The sequence below is a fragment of the Agelaius tricolor genome, unplaced genomic scaffold (assembly GCF_023055355.1).
Source record: "Agelaius tricolor isolate 1412-34295 unplaced genomic scaffold, bAgeTri1.0.p SCAF_8, whole genome shotgun sequence".
In the NCBI taxonomy this organism is placed as follows: domain Eukaryota; kingdom Metazoa; phylum Chordata; class Aves; order Passeriformes; family Icteridae; genus Agelaius; species Agelaius tricolor.
Genome location: NW_027269268.1, coordinates 21,165,162 through 21,187,613, shown reverse-complemented (window position 1 = coordinate 21,187,613; position 22,452 = coordinate 21,165,162). Strand labels below are relative to the sequence as shown.

At 40.9% G+C, this 22,452-nt stretch overlaps 1 protein-coding gene across 1 annotated transcript in view; it reads right to left on the bottom strand.

The window, feature by feature from the left end:
* MND1 (meiotic nuclear divisions 1) overlaps positions 1–20,507 on the bottom strand; it is a 41,207-nt gene extending 20,700 nt beyond the window's left edge. The window contains exons 1-4 of the mRNA XM_071432700.1: positions 20,442–20,507; positions 18,273–18,338; positions 17,421–17,478; positions 15,666–15,814 (exon numbers count right to left, since the gene is read on the bottom strand). Coding sequence (XP_071288801.1) covers positions 15,666–15,814; positions 17,421–17,478; positions 18,273–18,338; positions 20,442–20,444 — 276 coding nt within the window. The 5' untranslated portion in view covers positions 20,445–20,507. The remainder of the gene's footprint in view (positions 1–15,665; positions 15,815–17,420; positions 17,479–18,272; positions 18,339–20,441) is intronic.
* Between the last annotated feature and the right edge of the window lie 1,945 nt (positions 20,508–22,452).

Below are 22,452 nucleotides of genomic sequence, written 5' to 3'. Positions count from 1 at the left end.
TTTCACAGCTTGATTTAAAAAAATAATTACTCTGTGTTCATGCATGTGTGAGCATGCATACAGACAAAAAGTCTCCTTTCTAAAAGAATGCTTTAGTTTTCTTCAATTTATATAGGAATTATACTAATGGTAAGACATAATTTGAGGAAAACTATGTCCAGCTGTTTACCTGCTGCTCTCATGCAAGAAACCACAGAGGCAGCATGGGTTTCACTGTGTGGCTTGAAGTACACCAACATCTTAATTTCGGTGGATAGTCAAAGAGTACTCCTTCCAGGCTTTCCACAAAATTCTTAAAAGAGTAGGTGTGTTAGTCCCCACATCATGCCCTATCAAACAGAGATATACAGTTCAGAAGGGGCTAAGTACTTAGATGCAGTTTGCACTTCACTAAGTCCAGGGAACACAAACCCCAGAGCAAGTCATTTGGCATCTCTGAATGCAGGATTTTTCTGGAGCAAAACCCACAGAGGACATAGAGAAGCCAAGGAGCTTACCTAGACCCTTATACTGCAAGTGCAAAGAAGCCAATGCTCTCTGCAAGAGAGGTCATAAAGGTGTCACTTTCTCTGTTTTTTTTTTCATACTCATTAAGTTCTTAAGGAATATTTCTGCTTTCTCTAAAATGGATGTAGAGGAGGAGCTCTCAATGAGTGCAAATCATAAAAGCCAGTTTCCAGCATGGAAGCACCCAGTAAGGCATCTTATCATTTTCTTGATCCTCTGTATGCCACATCATTTACTAATGCAAGAAACACTAATGACAAACTATGGGAGATAAAGGAATTTCTTAAATTCTGTCGTACACAACATGCAAGTTTACTGTGCCATGAGGTTAGAAGACCTTCCTTTGCCTAAAAGCAAAGATGATTTTTACAAAATCTTATTTAAGATATTGCCTTCTTAACTCACAGATTTTAATTGCTTGGGTACTTTCTGATTTTTAAATTATTCTTTTATTATTATTACACATAACAAAAAAATTTATGAAATAAAGTGACACCTCAGCTCTTTATGCATTATTTTGAAGTCATGGTGGTTATCCTCTATAACAAATAAATCTGAGGATACAGAAAGGAAGAGCAGAAGGAGACAAGATATAGAAAAAACCCTAACAGAGGACAAGGATTCAAAGGGTGAGGAACAGATGCCCAGGGTTTGTACAAAGAATCTATGACTATGAGAGAATCAGAAAGGCTTGGATAGAGAGGTGGGAAAACAGCTGAAAATAACTATAATGAAAGAAGGAAAGACAGCAAGGATAAAGGAGTCAGAGGAAGGAAGGATACACATGATACAATACTTAATTGAAAGGCAAGTGCAAATGGCAAATGACAGTTTATAGGACATTAAAAAGAAAAAAAAAAGCAGAATATGCAAACATTGTGTATGTATGATAGCAGACGACCACATCTGGACAAATACAGTGACTTACTTTCCCACTCACCAGCTGTAGAAAAACCTGATTGCAAAGCAGCACAGTAGCAAATGGAATATTTCAATCCTTGGAGCAACTTTTCAGGGGAACTGGCAAACAATTTCTCAAGGAACATTAACCACTCTGAGAAATCTATCTCCTGTCAAAAGCAGAGAGACCAGTCCAGAGATAAAGATACTGTGTGCCCTCTATGTTTCTTGAGAGACATGTCTGGGCTGACACAGGAACAACCTTCTGCCACAAGTGTAACAGACCAGCTGTGGAGAAGTACAGAGAGACTCTACTCCACTACAAAGTTTCATGTCTCTTCTATCTGACTGCTCTGAATCAGCACATGATTAAGCAAGATGCAAGAAAGCAGCAAAAACATCATCTAGGGGAACGAAAATGGAGAGGAGACTAAATAATTCAAAATTAAGAAGTTAAAAATGTTCTCCACAAGAGCATTTTCATGTTTTCAAAACACAGTGGGAGCCTGCAAGAAGACAGTTTAATGTAACTAGCATCTATAAAACAGGAGAGTTGGGGAACAATTTCTTTGGTTTACTGACCAGTGTGATCAATGAAATGGCCACTAGCCTTAGACACTGATACAATCCAAAGTCCCCCCCAAAATCCCCAAAGGGATCACAATGTTTAGCTAGACATGTGTGTGCAGCAGTTTGGGTGTGCAAAGTGCTGTGTGCTGGTGATAACCACCAGTTCCATCAGGGAACTTGGGGTCTGGTTTGTACCAAAGAACAAAGATTAGACATACTCACATCATTTATAATCTAGTAGGAACACATTAATACCAGGGCTCCACTTCAGCAAGCCACTGATGTACATTTGGAAGACTAATGTTTAACCCCAATGAACAAGGGCAGTAGGTTTCAGTTCCAGTCTTTCTCAAAACCTGACTGATAAACTTATATTCTAGAATAAAAAACTACTTTTTTTTTCTTCAGCAAAAGTTTTTGTTGGTCCTATGCCATCTGATTCCCTGTTTTTAACCACTCTAACCACCAGTATCCCACCAAACATGTAGCTTGTCTCACCAGCATATTAAAATATCTACAAACCCAGTATAAGCCATGCAAACCCAGCCCCTGAGTATGTTCACTGGCCAAGAATCAAGCCAAGGTCTCACATGCTAACCACCAAGAGTGCTCACAGCTGTTAACTCACTATCATTATGGTCTGAAAAAGAAATATCATCTGTTTGGGTTTTCTTTCCGCCAAACACTCAACCAAAAATGGTATTCAAAACTACTGCTCTTGTGAGCTCCATTCACTGTGGCACTACAGAAGAATTAAAGACATCAATTTTTTAATCATTTCTAACTTGTAAAGTTATTTGCTTTGGGTTTGAAGCTCACTGTGCCTTGTTTCAGGCTAAAGGCAAGGCTAGTTGTCTTTTGGTTAAACGAAAGCAGTTCAAGAGGTTTAGGGTAACATTAAGCAGTAGATAGGGTATTTCTTTTCTATGGGAAAACTAACTCACTACTGAAAAACTTAAGTAGAATTGACAGAAGGTATGGAAAGAAAGTACTTCAAAGCATTCCTCTAGATTTTAAAGAAAGAAAAAATTGAAGCTAAAAACAGACTAATAATATATAGAGAGGAAAAATGCAAAGATCAACAGCCAAAGAACAATCTGAAAATATTGAAAACAGACCTTTGTGTTAAAAGAAAGGCAGAGAACATTACTAAAAGAAATCACTTAACAATTACTGTTGGCTAAAACTTAGAGGAAGGAAAATCCCAAAGGGCAGCACACTGAAATGCAGAACTGCTTTCTTAAGTACTACACTAAGCAAGCATACAGCTACTCCTTTTACACACACAGTCACAAATCCATGCTTCCCAGAGTTTCCAAATACATGTAAGCAAACTTTGCAGCCAGCTAATCATGGTCACAGCAGCATGGAGAGCCCTCCTGTGACCTGCAGTACTGTGGCCTCTGCTCTGATGCCGGGATGTCCCGTATCACTCATGAAATGCCATTTCTCCATATAACCCACCCACTGAACTGAACTACAGCAGGAGCAGCCACCAGGTCCACTGGGGCCTCAGTCAGGGATGTGATAAATATCCCATTAAACTCTCAGTGAGGCACAAACTGCAAACATACACTCGCTACATAAATACAACTAAGATGTATTTTTTTTTCTTATCTTTTAACATTTGTGAAAGGAAGAGAAAGCAACATGCAAGGTCTTACCCTGAGCCACTCCAAGTCATTTCAGCAATATGAAGTAGGGATCTGTATTTGGTGGAACATAGAAAGAGCAAGTAGGACTCTGCAACAGTTCAGGAAATAGAAGTAAGAACAAGAGTAGAGATAAAGCAAGATCAAGTAAGAATTTTTAACTCATAAACTGAAGAAGAAAGATTTTTTCAGCAAGAGGACATCATAAAATGGAAGGAAAACAGACTGTCGAAAAAAAGAATGGAAGAGTTAGGGCCCACCACATTTCTGTATTCATAAAAAATTTGGTTTTAAATACTGAAATATAGGTATATTGGAAAAATGTTCAAGAACTCTCTTCTCTTTATGCATGATATAAATTTTACCACAAGAAAAATTTTAATGCAATCTTTGAAAGAGTCAATAAAAAAACTTGGGAGAGAATAGGAATAAACTTGATTTTCTGGAGAAAAATAATCACATAATTGGTCAGGTTGGAAGGGACCACAGTGGATCATCTGGTTCAATGTTCCTGTTCAAGCAGGGCACACTGCACAGGATTGTGTCCAGATTGTTCTTGAATATCTTCAGTGGCGGAGACTCCACAACCCCTCTGGGCAACCTGTGCTGGTGCTCGGTCACCTGTACAGTGAGCGACCTTATCCCTCATTTCAGGTAGAACTTCCTGTGCATTAGTTTCTGCCCACTGCCTCTTATCCTGTTGCTTTGCACCACCAAAAAGAGCCTCGATCCATCCTCTTGATGGCCACCCTTTTGATATTTATACACATTAAGGAGGTCCCCTGTCAGTCACCTCTTCTTGAGGCTGAACAAGCCTGGCTCCTGCAGCCTTTCCTCATAGGAGAAATTCTCCAGACCCTCGACCAACTTAGTAGTTCTTCACTGGACCCCTCCAGGAGCTCCATGTCTCTCTTCTACTGTGGAACTCAGAACTAGACACAGAACTTCAAATGTGGCCTCACCAGGACTGAGCAGAGGGACAGTATCACTTCCCTTAACTTGCTTTTTCCAATGCACTCCCAGAAAACCACTGGCCTTCTTGGCCACCCTGGCTGGCTCACAGCACACAGCTGGCTCAGGGACAGCTTGCTGTCCACCAAGTTCTCTGAGTCCTTCTCTGCTGAGTTGCCTTCCAGCAGGTCAGCCCCTAGCCTGATGCATGCTGTTTTTCCTCCCTGAGTGTGGGACCCTGCATTTGTCCCTGTTGAATTTCAGAAGGTGGCCAGATGTAATTTTAGATAGGACTTGGCCTTTCAAGTTTCATTTCTACTTCTCCTGACCACCTCTCAATATTCACTCCAAGTGGCCTGGCCTTGCTTCTGTTTCCTGGTAACTTTTTGCTTTTGCTTGAGTAATGACAGCAGTTCTTTATTTATCCATGGTGGTTTGTTTCTTGTGCCCTTGGCCTGACTTCTTTCTCATAAGGATGCATCATTTTCAAGCCTGGAGGAAGTGAGCCTTGATCATCCACCAACTCTCCTGGCCCGCTCTTCCCTGCTGAGCCTGGTTCCCATGGGATTCTTCCAAGAATATCCCTAAAGAGGCTCAAGTGAGTTCACCTAAACTCCATGGTCATCATCTTGCCTGCTGTCCTGCTACCTCTTCATCCAACACTGATGGATACAACAATCTTGTGGTCGCTACAGCCAAGGCTGCCCCCAACCTTCACATCCCAACAAGACTTCCTTGTTGGTTACTATGAGGTCAGTCAGCACACCATTCCTTGTGAGATCCTCCACCATCTGTGGCAGGAAGTTATTGTCAATGCTTTCCAGGAACCTCCTGGACTGACTGAGTATTGCTGTACAGCTTCTCCAGCAGATGTCAGACGGCTTAAAAGTTCCCCACAAGAACCAAGGCCGGTGACTTTCAAACTTGCTGCTAATTGCCTGTAGAAGGCCTCATCCCCCTCCTCCTCTTGATCAGGCAGCCTGCAGCACATACCCACAACAGGGTCACTCTTTCCACTCTGCTCTTTTATCCTGACCCATAAGCTCTTGACTCCCTCATCATGCTCATTAAGACAGAGCTGAATACATTCCCTTTCCCCCATAATACATCATATTTGCTATTAAATTAAAGGATAGTACAGTGATTATTTTAAGTAAATAACACTTGCTCCAAAACATCATAGTATTAATCCTGCCAATGTGTAAATTCTATCTTTTTTAAGAGGGACTGAAGAGATAACAAGTGTGAATTTTTAAGTTTAGCACTATAAATATGTCAGTGATTAAAAAAAAGTATCTGACAGTCATGCTAAGTAAGTGAAGGGTTTTTTTCAGGGGACTAAACTGAAAAAATACCTGACTCTCCATACAACTGTTTGACAAAACACTACAAAGACTCTCAAAAACTAGCAATTCTTAAGTCAGATCTCTGCACTCATAAATATTTCTATGTTTTGCTAGAGTATCCATGTGGGAAAAACTGATTTACTTGCCCCTCCCACAAACACAATTCATTTTACATTTCAAGATAAAATTTGGCCTATAATCCTGATTTACTTAACATGCTAACAGATGAGAGTAAGCTGAAATATCATACAGTAAATTAGGCATGGCTCTGTTCTCAGGCCATGTTGAATATGAGTATTTGGTTTTTTTCTGGCAAATAAAATAAAATGTGGGGTATTCAGAAGAAACAAATGAGAAATTCCCCCTCCATAGGAACCTTCACCCATCCACATGAAGGTTCAAATGTACAAACCTGATATTGTTACCTGCAATTATTTTAAAAGTATTACCATACAGCAAATCCCTCTACATTAAACATATTTTAATGCAATTATTTTCCATCTTTTTAGATTTGCCATAATAATTAAGTTAATTTAGAGAAAATGTCTTGCCAAGAGCTTTTGTTTTTGCTTCATTCATTTGCAACACCATTTGATAAGTAGTGGTTATGCAACAAAAAGTAACTGCTCAAGGCCAACCTCCTTAAAAGACAGAAGGTGAAAGAAACAGTTGTGCAGCCTCAATGAAAGAACTGAATTTCTGTGGCTGCTTTCAGAGTTGGCGTAATTGGCACGACCTGAGGGACAGATGGCTGTCTACTCAGATACAAATATCAAGTACACCCCAATCAACCTAAAAAAACCCCAAACCAACAAAAAACAGCTGAAACACCTCATTCAACACTGTTTCACAAATGCAAGCAATCTAATAAGGAAAGCTGAAAGAACTTCAAAAGACATTCACATGACTGACAGAACTACAGAAAATTTTCATACCTGGACATGAAGGATATGCTTGTTACTGAACATTAGGGTATTTAATAAGCCTACAAAGTCCAAGGTGGTAGTTAATAGGCCTGTTCAAGGCAGGAAGAACATAGAAAGATCTTTTCCCTTGGAAAGAAAGGGAGAGGATGAAGAGAAGTTTCAATTTTTCCCTGAAGGGTTTTTAAAGACTGCTATCCAAAGCAGCTGGACCATACACTGACAATGCCTTCAGGGACTATGTAGAGACAGGCACAAGTTAAAACACCATATTCATGCAATATTCCCTGAGCTCTCATTCTGCTTAAAGACTTTAGAAACAAAATCAAACTTTATTCCACAAACTTCTAGAAATGCCCAAATTCTACACTGAGATATTATCAGTAAAATAATAAACCTCAGTAAAACACATCTATCAAACTTCAGAGTTTTGACAGCAGTTCTACAAACTAACTCTTAATGCCAATTTTGTCATTTTTAAACAATGCTTAGACAGATCACCCAGTCATCGCCAATTCTTGATACAAAGAAGAGTCTTTCCATGTGTTCAAAAATAATGAGCTGTTTGGCTGTGACAAGAAAGACCTTTTCCTCTAAAGCCTCCCTGCATCAAAATAACACATTTTGGTCTTATACTCTGGGTTTTTTGTTTAGTTTTTCTTTCATTTTATTCCTTTCAGAAGAGGAAAATTCTATGAAGTGAGACTTCTATAATTGCTTGCTGGTAGCTCATTTCTGCATGCATGTTAATTTTCTAAAATAAAATATGCTATATTAATTGAATTAAAAGATTTTAAGGTGAAAGTCAAAGTTTACATTAAATAGGACTACAATTCAGTGTCTCCATCAAATCCAGCTCAGAAAGTAGTATTGGCTGCCTATCATTAGGCTGGAAGCTTCTGGCCTTACAGTACAGGCAAATTTCCAGACAGCACAAACCATTTAAGCCTTTAAAGTTTCTTGGGATGCTGGTTATCTGCCGATCTGCTGAATGGTCATTCTCACCTGCCATGCTGACCATGGGGCACAGGGAGATGTGCAGGGCTGTGTCTCTGCCAGACCTGACTGGGCTTCTACAGTGAGAGCCCTGTTTTTACTTCCAGTTTCTTTTCATTTCAGATTAACAATTTCACTGCAGTGCCAGGAATGGAGCTAGCAGCCACAGTGCAAACCTCTTCAAAAAGGTAAACTGTGTAATGATATTACTTAAAAAATTCAGTGTCACACACAAGCCTGTTTGAAAAACCTAGTGGTTTTCCTGCATCAGAATAAACATCTATATATCCTTTTTAATGTAGTAGGAATCTTCCTTCAAACCTACGTAAAAATTTTTAGAGTTATTTCAAAGACAGTTTTAAAAAAATTTGCTCTTAAATCATGCCAATTTTATCTTATGCTCATCAAGAAGGAAGCAAAGAAAAACCTACACTTCACAGTTGCCATCAAGTTAGTTATATATTAACAGTAAAAGGAAAAGCATGAAATTCAACTAATGAACACCAAATTATGAAGTTGCTTAATTCCAACAGAAGCCTCCAGAGCACTGTATTTTTAGAAATCTGCCATGACAGCAGTAACTAAGCATACCCTCCAGGGCTTTGTAGAATGCCATAAAACATAATTCCAGAAGGCTCTAATAAGCTACAGCATTAGAAGAGTTCTCTGATGGACATTTTAGGACATAGTAAATGCACAATCATTTTAAGATATCACCATTTTTCGAGTGCAAGATGCAGAAGTAACAAAAATTGTGGACTATTCTAATAAAATTTTCTTAGCATTTTCCAGGGGACTAATAGAGGGAATAAGCCTTACAGGATCAATGAACAAATGGGCATAAATGTAATCAACATACTGACAATGTTTAAATTCTGCAAATTCTCAGCCTCTTGCCCTTATTGCTACAGCTCCCCCTGGATGGTTTGAAGTGAGTTAGTCACACCATACCAGCTCTGCAATAGGCCATTTCTTTATGAGTCTAGTCCTTCAGTTCCAATAAAATGTACATGTCAGTGAAAGCCGGAAGGCTGAACATGGGAAGGGTCACAAATTGTCTCTGTTGGGAGAGTAATTACTATGCAAGAGAAATAAAAAAAGTGAGCCAGCACAGAATGGAATCACCCAGCTCACTGGGACTGCAGACTATCAAAATGGTCAGGAAAATCCAAGGAAGAATAACTTACTAACTAACTAAATATGTAAGTAGAAAGCTAAATGACACATCCTCAAATAAGAGGGGAAAAAAGGAGGCCTAGCATGCATATGGGAAGACTACTCTAACAGCTTAGTCAGCACACTGGGATCCTGACTACATATTACAGAATAATAGAATGGTAAGGGTTGGAAGGGATCTTAAAGACCATCCAGTCCAAACTACCTCTGCCATGGGCAGGGACACATTCCGCTAGACCACACTGCTCAAGGCCTTATAATGGCATTAAAAGAAAGACCTCTTCAGCCATCAGAATTTTACTTTTCCTGGAAAGGAACAATTTATTGCATTTTCTGCCACCTAATAAAATTAAATTGTAAGCACACATATGTCTAAATTACTGAATGAGAAAAATGTCTAAATAAGTAATTCCTAGCATAAGTCACACACATTAGTTCTGACTTCTGGTTCTGCAAATGTACTTCTCTGGTTTAGAGGACAATTCTTTAACCATACTATCTACTACTTAAAATTAATAAAATATATATGAAAAAGATAGTGCTAAGCTTTCTAAATGTATTACAGCAAAGCTTCAGATCATGATAAACCTTAAGACATTTTATGCCCACAAGTCCTTGTTTTTCAATAAACAGACAAAGAATTTTTAAAAACACACTGAATACAGCTTTTCAATGGATAATGTAAAAATATTACAATGCAAAAATAAACTGTTCTATTGAAAGCATTATGCCATGGATTCCAAAGGTGTTGCCCATGTACCTCTAGGAATAGCTCATCACTGCTGAGAGGCAAAAAAACCGAAAACAGTGAGACCCTGCATTCAGAACTATCAAAGGCTGAAAACTGCAATAGTGACCCAAGGTGTGTGAGGAGCTCTGCTAAGAGATGATGCCATGTACCATCTGCTGAGGACATTTCTACAAAGCAATGCCAAAAGCTTGCTCCACAGAACTAGGTCCCACAGGCTCTCCCTGCTGATGCAAAGCTCCATCTGGGACACAAAACTTGTCCAGTATCTACAGCAGCATCACCCGACTTCAAGCACCATCAGGTCTGCTACTCCTCACTGCACATCTGTCATCTCCAGGGATTTGACCCTCAGTTCAGGATTGGTTGCTTTTAGCCAGCCACTGCTGAGCCCTTGTACTTAACTGCAGTCCAGGATCAACCTCCAAATCATGTGGAAATACCCCAACACTTGAGTCAATGGGATGAAGGAGGAGGCTGCTCACACTGGAACAATGAGGACAGCAGAAGTTTCCTGAGCTTCAGTCAGTGGTCTCAAGCAGACTTATTCAGCAACTTTCCAGTCACAGTATTTAAGGAGGAAAAATATATCTAAAAGGATAGAAATAGACCAAGCTGCATCTTGAAAGAACTTTCTGATGGTTAAAACTCAAAATTTTTTTGTGTGCATTCTAAATAAACAAGGTTCTGTTCTTTTACTTATGTTGTCAGATATCTTCAGGAGGCTTCAAGCCAGATTACTCACAATATGAATATTTTTTTCCATTAACTATTTTCAAACAATGTGCTTTCCTAACATAAGCATTTCCTAATAGAGCATTCCTTTAATTTTTTTTTACTAAAATAAATTCTTTCACTTTTCATATTTCAATGCTCATTAGTACAAACAATTTAATAGATATGAAGTCACTTGATTTCAACAAGTTCATTCCTGCCTGGGGGGTGGGGTTTGTTGTTTTTTTTTTCTTTTTTTCCAAACTAGCTGGCAAATGTGAGTCAGGATGTACCCAGTGCAAATTCTCTGCTTGGTTCAATATATGAGTCATGGGAAGCGAAAATCCCTCCTTTTACCAGCCCTAAGGCAGGGATTTAAGGAATGAAACATCAACTAATCTTTTCTACCTTAACTAACAGTGGCCCAATGCAAGGCTTAGTGGGAGAAAAACATTGCCAGCAACTCTCAAGTCTCTTGGTCATGAGTATGTTGAAGCAAGCACAGGGAACAGCACAAAATGTCCATCCTGTGTCCTGCTGTAAAAAGATTCTGTTCCATCTCCATTGCAGTTCAAGGTGACACCATTTTGCCCTTAGCTGGAAGAGCAGCTCTAACAATTTTGGCTGTTAAACTTTCCCTTGTAAAAGCCTCAGAACACAAAAAGATTAACCTGCAAGAGAGCAACACCATGAGAAATGAGACAAATAACAACACAGTAAAATGAACAGTTTTAAATGGAACAGTGAAATGAACACCACCACACTGAGGAAAGAAACTAACTAATTGTTTTCCCAAGCTACTGGACTACAGTGCTAATAGTACTGTCAATAGTTACACTAACAACTACAACATCTTTGAAGTGCTTGATATTTCAGGTCCCTCTCAGCACAGATTCAAGTGTTTTGCCCAAGACACAGATGAAAAAAATGAAAGAAAATCTAAGCTGAATCTGTTTATACTAAGGCTACATCAGAAAGATTTCTCTTTTCCTCACTCACAACTGTTATACCAAGAATAAACATCTTGTTTTGTCAAACTATAACTGATCCTAAGTAACTCCAGGCTTCTAAATCCAACAGACAGAAAAATATTAGAAGAAGATCACATCATTTCACCTTTTCTTAGGGAAGGAAGACAAACCCCCCAGTAAAGCTTCAAAAGTTCTCTTTACAAGCAAGGCTGCATTAAAATTTTCTCCATTTACAAACATTGTTAAAACATTATTTCTCAGTCCACACCCTTGCTCTTCTTTCACCATCTCACACCTGTACCCAACTTAAGCAAATGCAACTTCCACATGCAAACAAAACAAATGTGTGTATAAACCCATCTCCTCAAAATGCAGCTTCCAACATATTTCCAGTGGTTCTCTTCACAGATGCATAAGCATAACCAAGAGGTGAAGAATAAGCACCTGACAGAAGGCACAAACCTTTAGGAGCAGCCATGCCACTGCAAAACAAATCAATACAAAATCCAAAGGGACCTACTGAGCAATTCTCACTGTGGGAGCTATCAGAGGAAATAGTTCTAGCAGATGCTACACAAACTAAAGACATTTGCTATCCTTGCTTTTCAGAAAAACAGGAAGAGGCCCAAGCAGGCCTCTAACTTGGGGTTAGAGGGCACCACCAAGATACTAATTAGATCTGCACAAGATCTGCCTCAGGGATTAGTGCCCCTCTCCAAACACCTGCCTCCACAAAAGCAAGCCAAAAGATGGGGTCAGGCAGGGAAGCTGTCCAAAGAAACTTTAGCATTGTTTTTAACTGTGGTATCTCTGCACACTGATCATGTAATAAATCCTTCCTGGAAAAAGTCTGGTGTATACAGAACCCCTGTGAAGTGCAGCTTAAAACATCCAGACAATACTGGCTTGATCTTCATTATGAATACCAAGCCAGACTTCTTTGCTTCTGCATCTCCAAGATGGGATGTGGCTTAATAATCACTAAAAAATCTGAAACAAAAAAAAAAGTTTCAAGAACAGCTCCTTAAACAGCCTACCACAATCTCAAGTTCTGTAAAATGCAGAATGCTATGAGCAACCTGGCTGTAACATTCTGAAGTACCAACATATGCAGGCAAAAGGTCCTGTAGCAGGCCCAACTTGTCAAACATAAGCCTCAGTGCTGTGAATTAGTAGAGGAATTTACATCATGAAGAAGCCTGTTCTGTCCCTCCACATTATTTCCAAATGACAATTTAGCACTTGGGATCCCTCTTTCCCTTGACTATTTACCCATGCCCTCAGGAAACAAAGATAATGCCTCCTGGGAAAAAGCCTTAATTGCAGTATGAACTGAACTGCTGGATTTTTAAACATGCTTTAAGTAAGGCAGCCTGATTCTGGCTTTTAACTGCTACACAGAGACCCACTCATGTAGTTAACAATCAATGTGGACAAGACACAGAGAGAAAACACATCTCTCAGCATGCCACGAGCTCTACATGGGAATGATCAAAGACAAGCAACATGCAATGGAAATGGTACAATAGCTGACTCTTTTCCTCTGCTTTTTATGTTCTGACAAGAAGTTTTGTGATAGTCAGTGACTAGATTTAGAAGTCCTTAAGAAAATCTGTATGTGTGCACATCAAGAAGAGTACAAACACCAATAGAGCTAATTTGAACTCACAGACAGAACCTGCTATCATCTTGTAAATACGTTCAGAGAGCTTTTCATTGAAAATGCCACCTTTCCACTGTGTCAACAGAGAAGTTATTTTCAGCTAGTGAAAATGCTTTTCCCTGAAATGCTGAAACATTTCCAGTCTCATCAGAAAAGCAAGGTAATGAAGAGAAGTACTTTTGTAGACTCATACCATCATCTAAAGAGAGCCCTCATACCAACAAGCCCAAATGACAGGGGCAGGGCTTGGTTTGCAAGTAAGGTTCTGGTAACAAAACTGTTTCTGGAACAGTTTTATATTGCAGAATTGTTCATATCAGAATAGTATATTTCTACATAGAAATAGCATCACAAATCAGTAACTACGTGCCTATTACACTTTCATAATAACAGATGTGTAGATGTGTTTGTTTAAGTGAAAGTACATTTAAAGAAGTTCAGCATATTTTTGTAGGCAATTCCTGGATATTTACCATGGAGCACATTAAGCCATTGTAGGCAATTCCTGGATATTTTACCATGGAGCATATTCTGCAAGACATTCCAAGAAGATATTCATCAGGGTATGCCAGAGACCTGCTTGACCAATTACGTTCAAAATTCACAATAGGACTAGGCCCAAGGGCAAGGACAACAAATACAATTCCTTCTTTCAGCTACTTGGCTATAATATGGAGCATGAGCAACAACAAAAAGGATCCAAGAGCAAATCATTTGCATTCGACAAAACAGTGGCACCAGGGAGTGTGGTGAACAAAGCAGGAGTTTTGGAATGTATTTGTTCAGTTTTTCAGTTGGCAATTTATGTGCTGGCAGAGTAAGCAGCCTTGTCTAAAACTTGTGTGAATGTACTAATAAGTTGAGTAATTTTACAAGGAAGTTCAGTTCCAACTCAGTGCAGAGTTAAACTAATCTGTTTCAGACAAATGAAACTCCACTGGAATAAGAGCCAGTGCATTGTTACTACCAGTCTATAAAAATTAATTTAAGTCCAGTTGTGCCAGGTTAAGTTCATGCCTGAAAACAGTAAAACCATATTCAGCTAAGTCAAACTCCCTTTTCAATTCAAGACAGGGGAAAAAAGCATTTTTCTTTTGATTATTTTGATGTAACTGTATAAATACAAAGAAATAGCTGAAGTTGACAACATTGTACATAAGACAGCAATGCCTGAGATTCATTCAGAGCTATGCCTGAAGAAAATAATGGCTGTAAAAATGTTCAGATGCTACCAGTAAATCTGCATTAATTCAAATGATTCTTTGAAGAAAGAACATAATGCTGAATAATCACGGGAAGAGTTGGCAGTGCTGCAGTACAATCACACCACATAATCTCAAAAAGCTCATTTGTTCATCTTGTTACCATGTACTCCCATTGCAAATAAACTGATAAATAGATGCTTTCCCACTCCCATTAGAAGCAGAAAGAAAGACAGTTCCCAAAAAGCAGGAAGGAACCAGATGCACAGAACAGCAGTGTTGCAATGAAAGATGCCCTGCTCTTCTGAAGAGGAGCCTCTCCTCCCCCTGTCCTCTGCCCTGGCGAGGCCTCCTCAGGAGTGCTCTGCCCTGTTCTGGGCTCCTCAGCTGAAGAAAGACAAGCAGCTACTGGAGAGGGTCCAGCAGAGGGCTGTGGAGATAAGGAGGGGACTGGAATATCTCTCTTATGAGGAAGGCTGAGGGAGCTGGACCAGTGCAGCCTGAAGAGATGACTCCACAGAAGACAGGGGACCTTATCAATACAAATACCTTAAGGGCAGGTGTCCAGAGGATGGAGCCAGACTCTTTACAGTGAGGGCCAGCAAAAAGACAAGGGGCAACTGGCACAAACACAAAGTTTTATATAAGTAAGAGAAAAAACTTCTTTCCTTTGAGGGTGACAGAGCACTGGAACAGTGCCCAGGGAGGTCATTGACTTTCCTTCTCTGGAGATACTCCAGATCCACCTGCACATTACCATGTGCAACCTGCTCCAGGTGAACCTGCTTTAGCAGGGAATTGGACTAGATCTCCAGAGGTCCCTTCTAACCCCAACCATTCCTTGATTCTGTGATTCATCACCAATTTGCTCTTTCCTCCTGCTAAAAGTGCAGTATGGGATTACAGAAGTGCTCACAAATTAAGCCACCAATAAAAGCAGATGAAAACACAATGGCCTAAGTGGAAACCATTGCCTCATCTACTCAGGTTATGCATTCCAGCTGTCATCACTTTTATTACCTCATGATAGCCTACCTTATATAAAAGACACAAAAGCATGCTACCTTTGAGTCCTTAAATGATGCTTTGCATCATGACTAGCATGCTTTCAGCAGCAAGTAGACAAGAAGTTTTCTCAAGCTCCAATAAAAACCTCCAGTTTTCCTGAGGTAACTGTAAGATAATGACAATGCCCTACTATGAGTGACAGATAATTCCTACAGTAAAATCTGTGTGTGTGACATGTACATTTGTACACATGAGAGATATAAACAAAAATGACAAGGAGGTATAAGAAAAAGCAAACCTATTCAGATAAACAAGTATTTTTCATAAAACATATTTACCTGAGACTCTAACTCCTCCAATTTACGCTTCCTGGCATGAAGAGCTTTACTTGGGAAAGCCCAGAAATAATTGGAAGTTCCAATTCTATCAGTGTCCACCATGCCATCATCAACAAGGCTCTGCAGAATCTCTTTCACTGACATCGAGGCTAATAAAAGCAAAAATGTAAAATCAGAACTGCATAGCAGCTGGACTATGGAGAATTATGAATACCACATCTACAATCACCTGTATTGTCCTCCAGGGTCAGCTAGCTGGAAGATTTCTCAAGGACAACATGCTCAAAGCTTCACTTGAAGGAATGAATCTCTCTGAAACCAGCAGTTTGCTCCTAAATGCTGCTATTCTGCACATCTGCTACCAGATGTTTGCAAAACACTGCTCAGAAGTATTGCACAAAATACATGCATGTTACACTACAATAACATAATAAACCCATGAGAGGCACCTGAGAAGTTGTCCTGCAATCTTAATTCTAACTTGGATTAACTTAAGTTTCTTGACTGGGAGTGTAATTACGTTTCACTTTGTAATGGAATGTATTCAGCAGCATACACTTCACAGCAGCAGAGGCACTAAAGCTATCTGTCTACAGACTCACGAAGGACAGATCCTGATTTTAATTATAGTCACTTCCAATATAAAACATCATTTATACTCACAAGCATCAACATTTCTGAACACAACTGATCATTTCCTTTCAAACCTGTGGTATAATTCACCATTTTTAAAAAATGGTACCTGTTCAACAAAGCTAAGTAGTTATGTTCTCCTCAGGTGTTGCAGATATAAAGACTTTTGAGCTCAATTACAGGTTTTGGTACCTGATGTTCAATTTCAAGATTACAGGGGGTCCCATATCTTTTGGAAGCTATAGGCTGGATGTCAGGATGGGAGCAGGTTAGTAATTTTTCTTTTCAGAGTAACTGGGGCTTGGGTTGTGTGGCTAAATGCCTTCATATGCAGAGACAGGATGAATTTGGACTACTCAAAGGTGTTAATGGCTTTAGAAACTCTAAACTCAATTTTACTGTAAATTACAACTAAACACATGCATTGACATACCAACCAAGAGAGCACCACATCTCTTCAGAAGCCCATGAACGCCTCTGTTAGCTGCTGACACAGCTGAAAAACTCTGCTTTGCGATATTCACATCTGCAGTTCTCTCAGCAAGTTCATTTACTCTTGCAGTGCCACCAAGATAAGCTGGAGAAGGACAGTGGTAACTACACAAACATTATGCTTTGCCTCCCTTTTGTCAATGAGCATAGAAGGAAAACTAATAAGGAACATACAAAACAATCCAAGAGCATAGATAAATCCTCTTGGACCTAATCCTAAACCAATGGATCTCATCAGGAAGGCTTTTCTAGAAAAGACAAGCCCCTTCCATCTATAGCTGTCCAGCCATTTTTGGAGGAGAAAAGCTCAAGAGCACACTGCCCATGTACATTTGGACTAGAATTTTAAACATTTGTGATATTACAGGCAGATATATTTAATACCTGAGTGCAAACAATGATTTCATACACTGAAAGTCACTGCAAGTCAGACAGCCCAGAGCCTAAGCAAGCCCCCATCCCATGTCATTTTTAAGACTACAGCCCTGCCACTGACCAGTCTCCCATTCTAGCTATATTTTCCATTATTAAAATCATAAACCTAAGACTGTAGCCAGGAAAATTTACACTGCAGGACCCGTCTCAAAAATGATTTCTTGCTCAAGAGAAATAACTTTTATAAACACTTACTAATCCCTTTTTCTTTTGGAGCAATCTTCTCTAGATCCTTCAACTGGAAGACATCTTTCTGTGCAAAATATAAAAGACATTTCAGTTCCAAATGACAGCATCATCTAAGCCTGAGTGTTTTTTACACTAATTCAATGCCAACAAAAGCAAGTATGAAATACATTGTATGTTTTGGTTTTGCTTGGGAAATAGCCTGCATATCCCTCAATAGAACTGGAACATTCTGAGAATTAAGTAATAAAAAAAACCCTATCATTGTAACAAGCCCTTCTCTTTCCTTTGGTGATCTGAAGCCATCATATTTCATTTCAAATTAGACTATAAAGCCCTTAAATCCCAGATTAGACTGTCAGCACAGAGACACCACATTGCTCAAGTGTCACAGTATTTTTTCTAAAATGTAAAACATGGTGCATTACATGTGCCACCAATACAATTGTAGCTCAGCTTTTGGATCTCCAGGTTTCCTCTCTCCAGGGACCCTTTCCAACTCTGCTCTCAGTCTTTCTAAAGTTCAGATTTCTTTCTCCTCCCGTAAAATGCAGTGAGATACTTCCTAATTTCCTGCTGTCCCTTCTTATGGTAACAGACTCAAAATGAGAAGATGTCCATAAGCAGCACATGAAGAATTTAACATCACCTGTGCATCTATATTCCTTGTCTCCCCATGGGGATGGGCCCCTCATCAGAAGTTAAACAAATGAAGTTTTGCCCCTGTAATTTTCACCCTGATGTCACAGGGCATCAGTAAAATGCCTGCCAGGATAAGAGTTCAGCTATATCCACAGTTAAGCTCCTTTTAGGACCTGTTTTCCCACCAATGTAAATGCAGGACAATTGCAAGTTACTTACTGTTTCAAAAAAAATCTCCATCATACGGGCCCTCTTCTCCTCAAAACTCAGACCTTTTTTCTTGGACTAGAACAGGGGAAAAAAAGAAAAAAACTAACCAAGACATTCAGTCATCAGAATTAGTATGTGCTCAGAATTCAAATCTATTTACCTGTAAGTTATATTTGACATCCTTTAAAATACCTGGCCACCAAACCCAGACTTTCAGATAAACTCCTTTGCAAATAATCTCTACACTAAGCTCATCTATTAAATGGAGGGACCTACCTTTAAGTTTGGAGCCAGCCATTCACATAACCCAACCCCACTCCAGCCTCAATGCTCCTTGACACATACCAATCCCAAAAGATGTATTTATACCAAACTCCCACAAATTTTAATAACTCTTACAAAGATAAAGAGTACCTTCTGTTTGGTTTAGGGTTTTTTTTAATTGCTTTCTATCTTGTGATATGCAGACAGTAGTGTGAGCTGTAGGCCATTCGGGTTTTTTTTAAGGTGCTAAAGAACATTTTGAGGTATGCCCTTCTTCAAAGTCCAAACCAACTTCATAACTTCAAGGTCACATTTTAAAAACCATGCTGCTTTTATTTCTTTTCTCTCTGGTTGTGTGACCAAGCATTAAGTAACTAGGGTTGAGCTACAAGCAAAAGGCAGAAATGGCTATTCACAAACTGCTATCAACAACACAAAACTGAGAAACAATCTCCTCTGGTCACTTTCAGAGGTGCTATTTTGATATGCCTCTTATAAAATTAGGATATAAAATATTTCTCAGAGAATTGGGAGTTTTATTAATAGCATTTACCATAATCCTCAACAACCCAAAAGCAGCAGCCACAATTGGAATCTGAATTTTCCCCTTGCCCCACTCTGATTCACACACCGTGTGCAGCTATAAAAAAGGGAAAGGAGGATGGAAAGGGCCAAATAGGATGTTGGAAGCAAAAGGTCTCATTTTAAAAAACAAACAAACAAACAAAAGGCATATTGTCACCTATAAATCAGTGGAAGTGAGTAGTCTAATAACAAGATACTGTGAGAAAGACATGGTTATGTTTCCGAGTTTCCAACAGAAAGGAGTCAACACTATTTTTACTTTTTAATAGCAGCTTCTTTTTTAAAAAGAACACGATCAGGCAGCACATAACACTTAAAAACATACACCAAAAGCAAAATGGCCAGATTGATTTACTTTTAAAAATAAACATAAAAGCTAGCTTATGCAGCTGCAGTAATACATAGACAGGAGCAGAAGCAATTCAATATTATATGTCACAAAGAGCACCATTATTATTTTTTTAGGTCACCTCTCTCCTCTTTCAGCCATCGATACCCTAGGTCAGCACTGCTGCCTCCTGCGATGTCAGTATATTGCAGGATGAGAACCTGGAGCTGCCGTGAACATTTAAGCAGGAGCATGAACAGAAAGCAGACGGATTTAACTTCCACCTCCCGCTTTCTCCAAGAGTCCTGAAGACGCCAGGAGCAGCAGCAGGAACAAAACGCGTTAAGTGCACGACGTGGAATGGAAGCGGCGCCTCTGGAACCATGTGCTTGTAGCTACGCCCCTCGGGCGTCAAGCTTCACACGGCCACTCCGGCAAACAGAGCAAAACAACGAAGCCAAGAGCACTCTCCGTGAAGGTTATTGACTTTCACGTTAATTCCTACTTCACTGGCAGGCGTTCCCCACCACAAATATTAACCATACCACAAGCATCCCTTTCGCTGCCGCTCCCGCAGGCAGACGGAGGAATGCGGTGCTGTGAGCGCACCTGCGATCCGCTCTGCCCGCTCCCACCTCCCCGCAGCCAGAGGCTCAGCCTGGCCACACCTGGGCTCCCGTGTCCCGGGGGGAAGCAGCGGGCACCGTGCCCACCCCGAGCCACGGCCACTATGGCCGCTACTCCGGGTGCCGGCTCGTTTACATCGCTCTCCAATAACCCAAAGGCACGGCCCACGCTGTGCTGACCTGCACCCCCAGAACCGGCACCGTGGGGCCTCCCCGGAGCGGGAGCCCCGCTCCCCTCAGAGCCACCGGGGCGGGGGGACAGCGAGGCGCGGGCACCGTCACCCGCCATCACTGCGGTCGCGGCTCCTCCCGTAGCCTTTGCGGGCGCCCGGGAAGGAAAGCGGGGCGAGGCGGAGGGCGGGCGGCCCCGCTTACCATGTCGCGGGCGGGCGGCGCGGTTTGATTCCGGCGCCACCGGGCGGGAAGAGGCCGGCGGGAGGAAAGGAGGGGAGAGAGGGAGGCCGGGAGGCCGCGTGCGCAGCGCCGCCTGCCGCCCGCCCCGCCCGGCCCGGCCCGGCCCGGCCCGCGGCCCTCACCGCCCTCACGGCGGGAACGGGGTGGCAGTGCACGGCACCGTGGTTTCGGCCGCTGTGTGCGTGGCTTTTTTTTAAATTTTTTTTTTATTATTATTTGTTCGTTTGGTTTTGGTTTTTATTTGTTGGGTTTTTGTGGTTTGTTTTTTTTGGGGTTTTTTTAATTGTAGAATAAAACTGAGGGCCCAAAAAGAACACGATAACCGTGGTCTAGCGCCACGCGTATTGTACGGTACAAAAGGCCTGTCACAGGAGCCACGGGATGTGGAAAAATAAAGCCCTCGCTGCCTGTGGAAAGGAAGGGCCCGGCCACATGAAGCAGTTGTTCATTGTGATGACTGTTTTAGCAACTTTAATTACTGACGGCTTGCTTTAATTATTATTCGTGTTGTAAATCACTTTCCTTCAGCTGCAGCAAGTTGTGCGAAATTGCTTTGCAACAGCAGTTGCTTCATATCTGCCATACTAAGTCAAGAGTTTAAATGCAAGCAAATGAAAATGTGCAAGCTGAGATGTTAAGGCAGTTCCTGTGAATATTTTCAGTGCCTTTTGCAAGGTGACCCCTTCTCTGAAACCTGACATTCTTTTCCAATGATCCCATACCTCATTGTATGCACCAGTGTACTACTAAAAATGAAAAGCAAATTAGAAAAGACGTTTTTAATACAAAGCTTTTTGTTCTTTCTTATGTGCATCACATTTTCAGCTTGCTAACTCAGGATGAAATCTGTTGGTACACCCCCTCATCTGCTGTTGAGGGCTCATATGCTGTCTGCCTGCCTTTCATTTCCTATGGCCAGCCCTTAAAGTGACTATATCCCCACGCTCCCTGTGACAGTTCTTTTCCTCCTGTCACCCTCACCACTGCAGTCCGAGGGTCTGGGCCCCTTCCTGCTCCTTCACAGCCTGAAACAAAACCGAGCTCCGCTGTTTTTTCTGCTGCTGCCAAGGAAATGGTTGCTGCAACATTTGCAAAGTCCCCATTGCAGTGTAGGTTTTCTCTGAGCAACACATATGAGTGTCAGGGTGGGTGTCAGAGCTGAACACACTGCCTGCAGTAGAGGAAGAGGAGAGGAAGGAAGGGTTTTCAGAGGGGCATTTATTGGAAGTAACAGGCATTCACTCTTGATGTGGGCCTTGAGCAAGTACCTTGTGTCTTCTATTCAATACTCATAAGGCAGCAGTGCTCCCATCTCCCCATTAGTTGTGAAAGTAGACTGCCAGCAAACACTCAGGTGTCACCCCCAGACCAAGCCAGCACATGGCTGGAGCACACACCTGGAACCACAGCTGGAATGCATTCCTTGTTTCAGAGGTTGAATGTGATCACAGCGACCCAGAGAGCCCATCCAGCTCCAAAACATGCTCTTGAGTGATATTGGGGCAAGTGGCTCTGCAGGTTTTCTCTGCCCATGGCCCCTGGGTGATGCCTTAAGATTTAGCTTTCATATTTTCCAGATTCTGTACTGCATTAGTAGATAATTCTGAACTTCATATCAAGTGTTAGAAAGTTCTCTTCACAAGTTAGTTAGACAAAACAATCCTTTTCCAGCCTGAGAACCAAGGACACTGCTGCAGCTTCAGGCCCAGAAGGTATAAACAGCAGCGAATTGAGGAGAGCAATCTGGGAGGATGGGACTTCATAACCTGAAGCTGTAATTGGACAATTAACCCCAATATGTGAATGGACCAAAAATTATAAAAGTGTGAAAACTCATGACTTGGTGTCCATCTTGGGAGGAGCCATGGCCGGGCTCTTGTAGTGCCCAAGGTGTATCCTTTGAAGGCCTTTTAGTAAATACCTACTTTATTCCTTTAACACTGTCTAGCCTCTGTTCTAGGTAGCCTCTCTA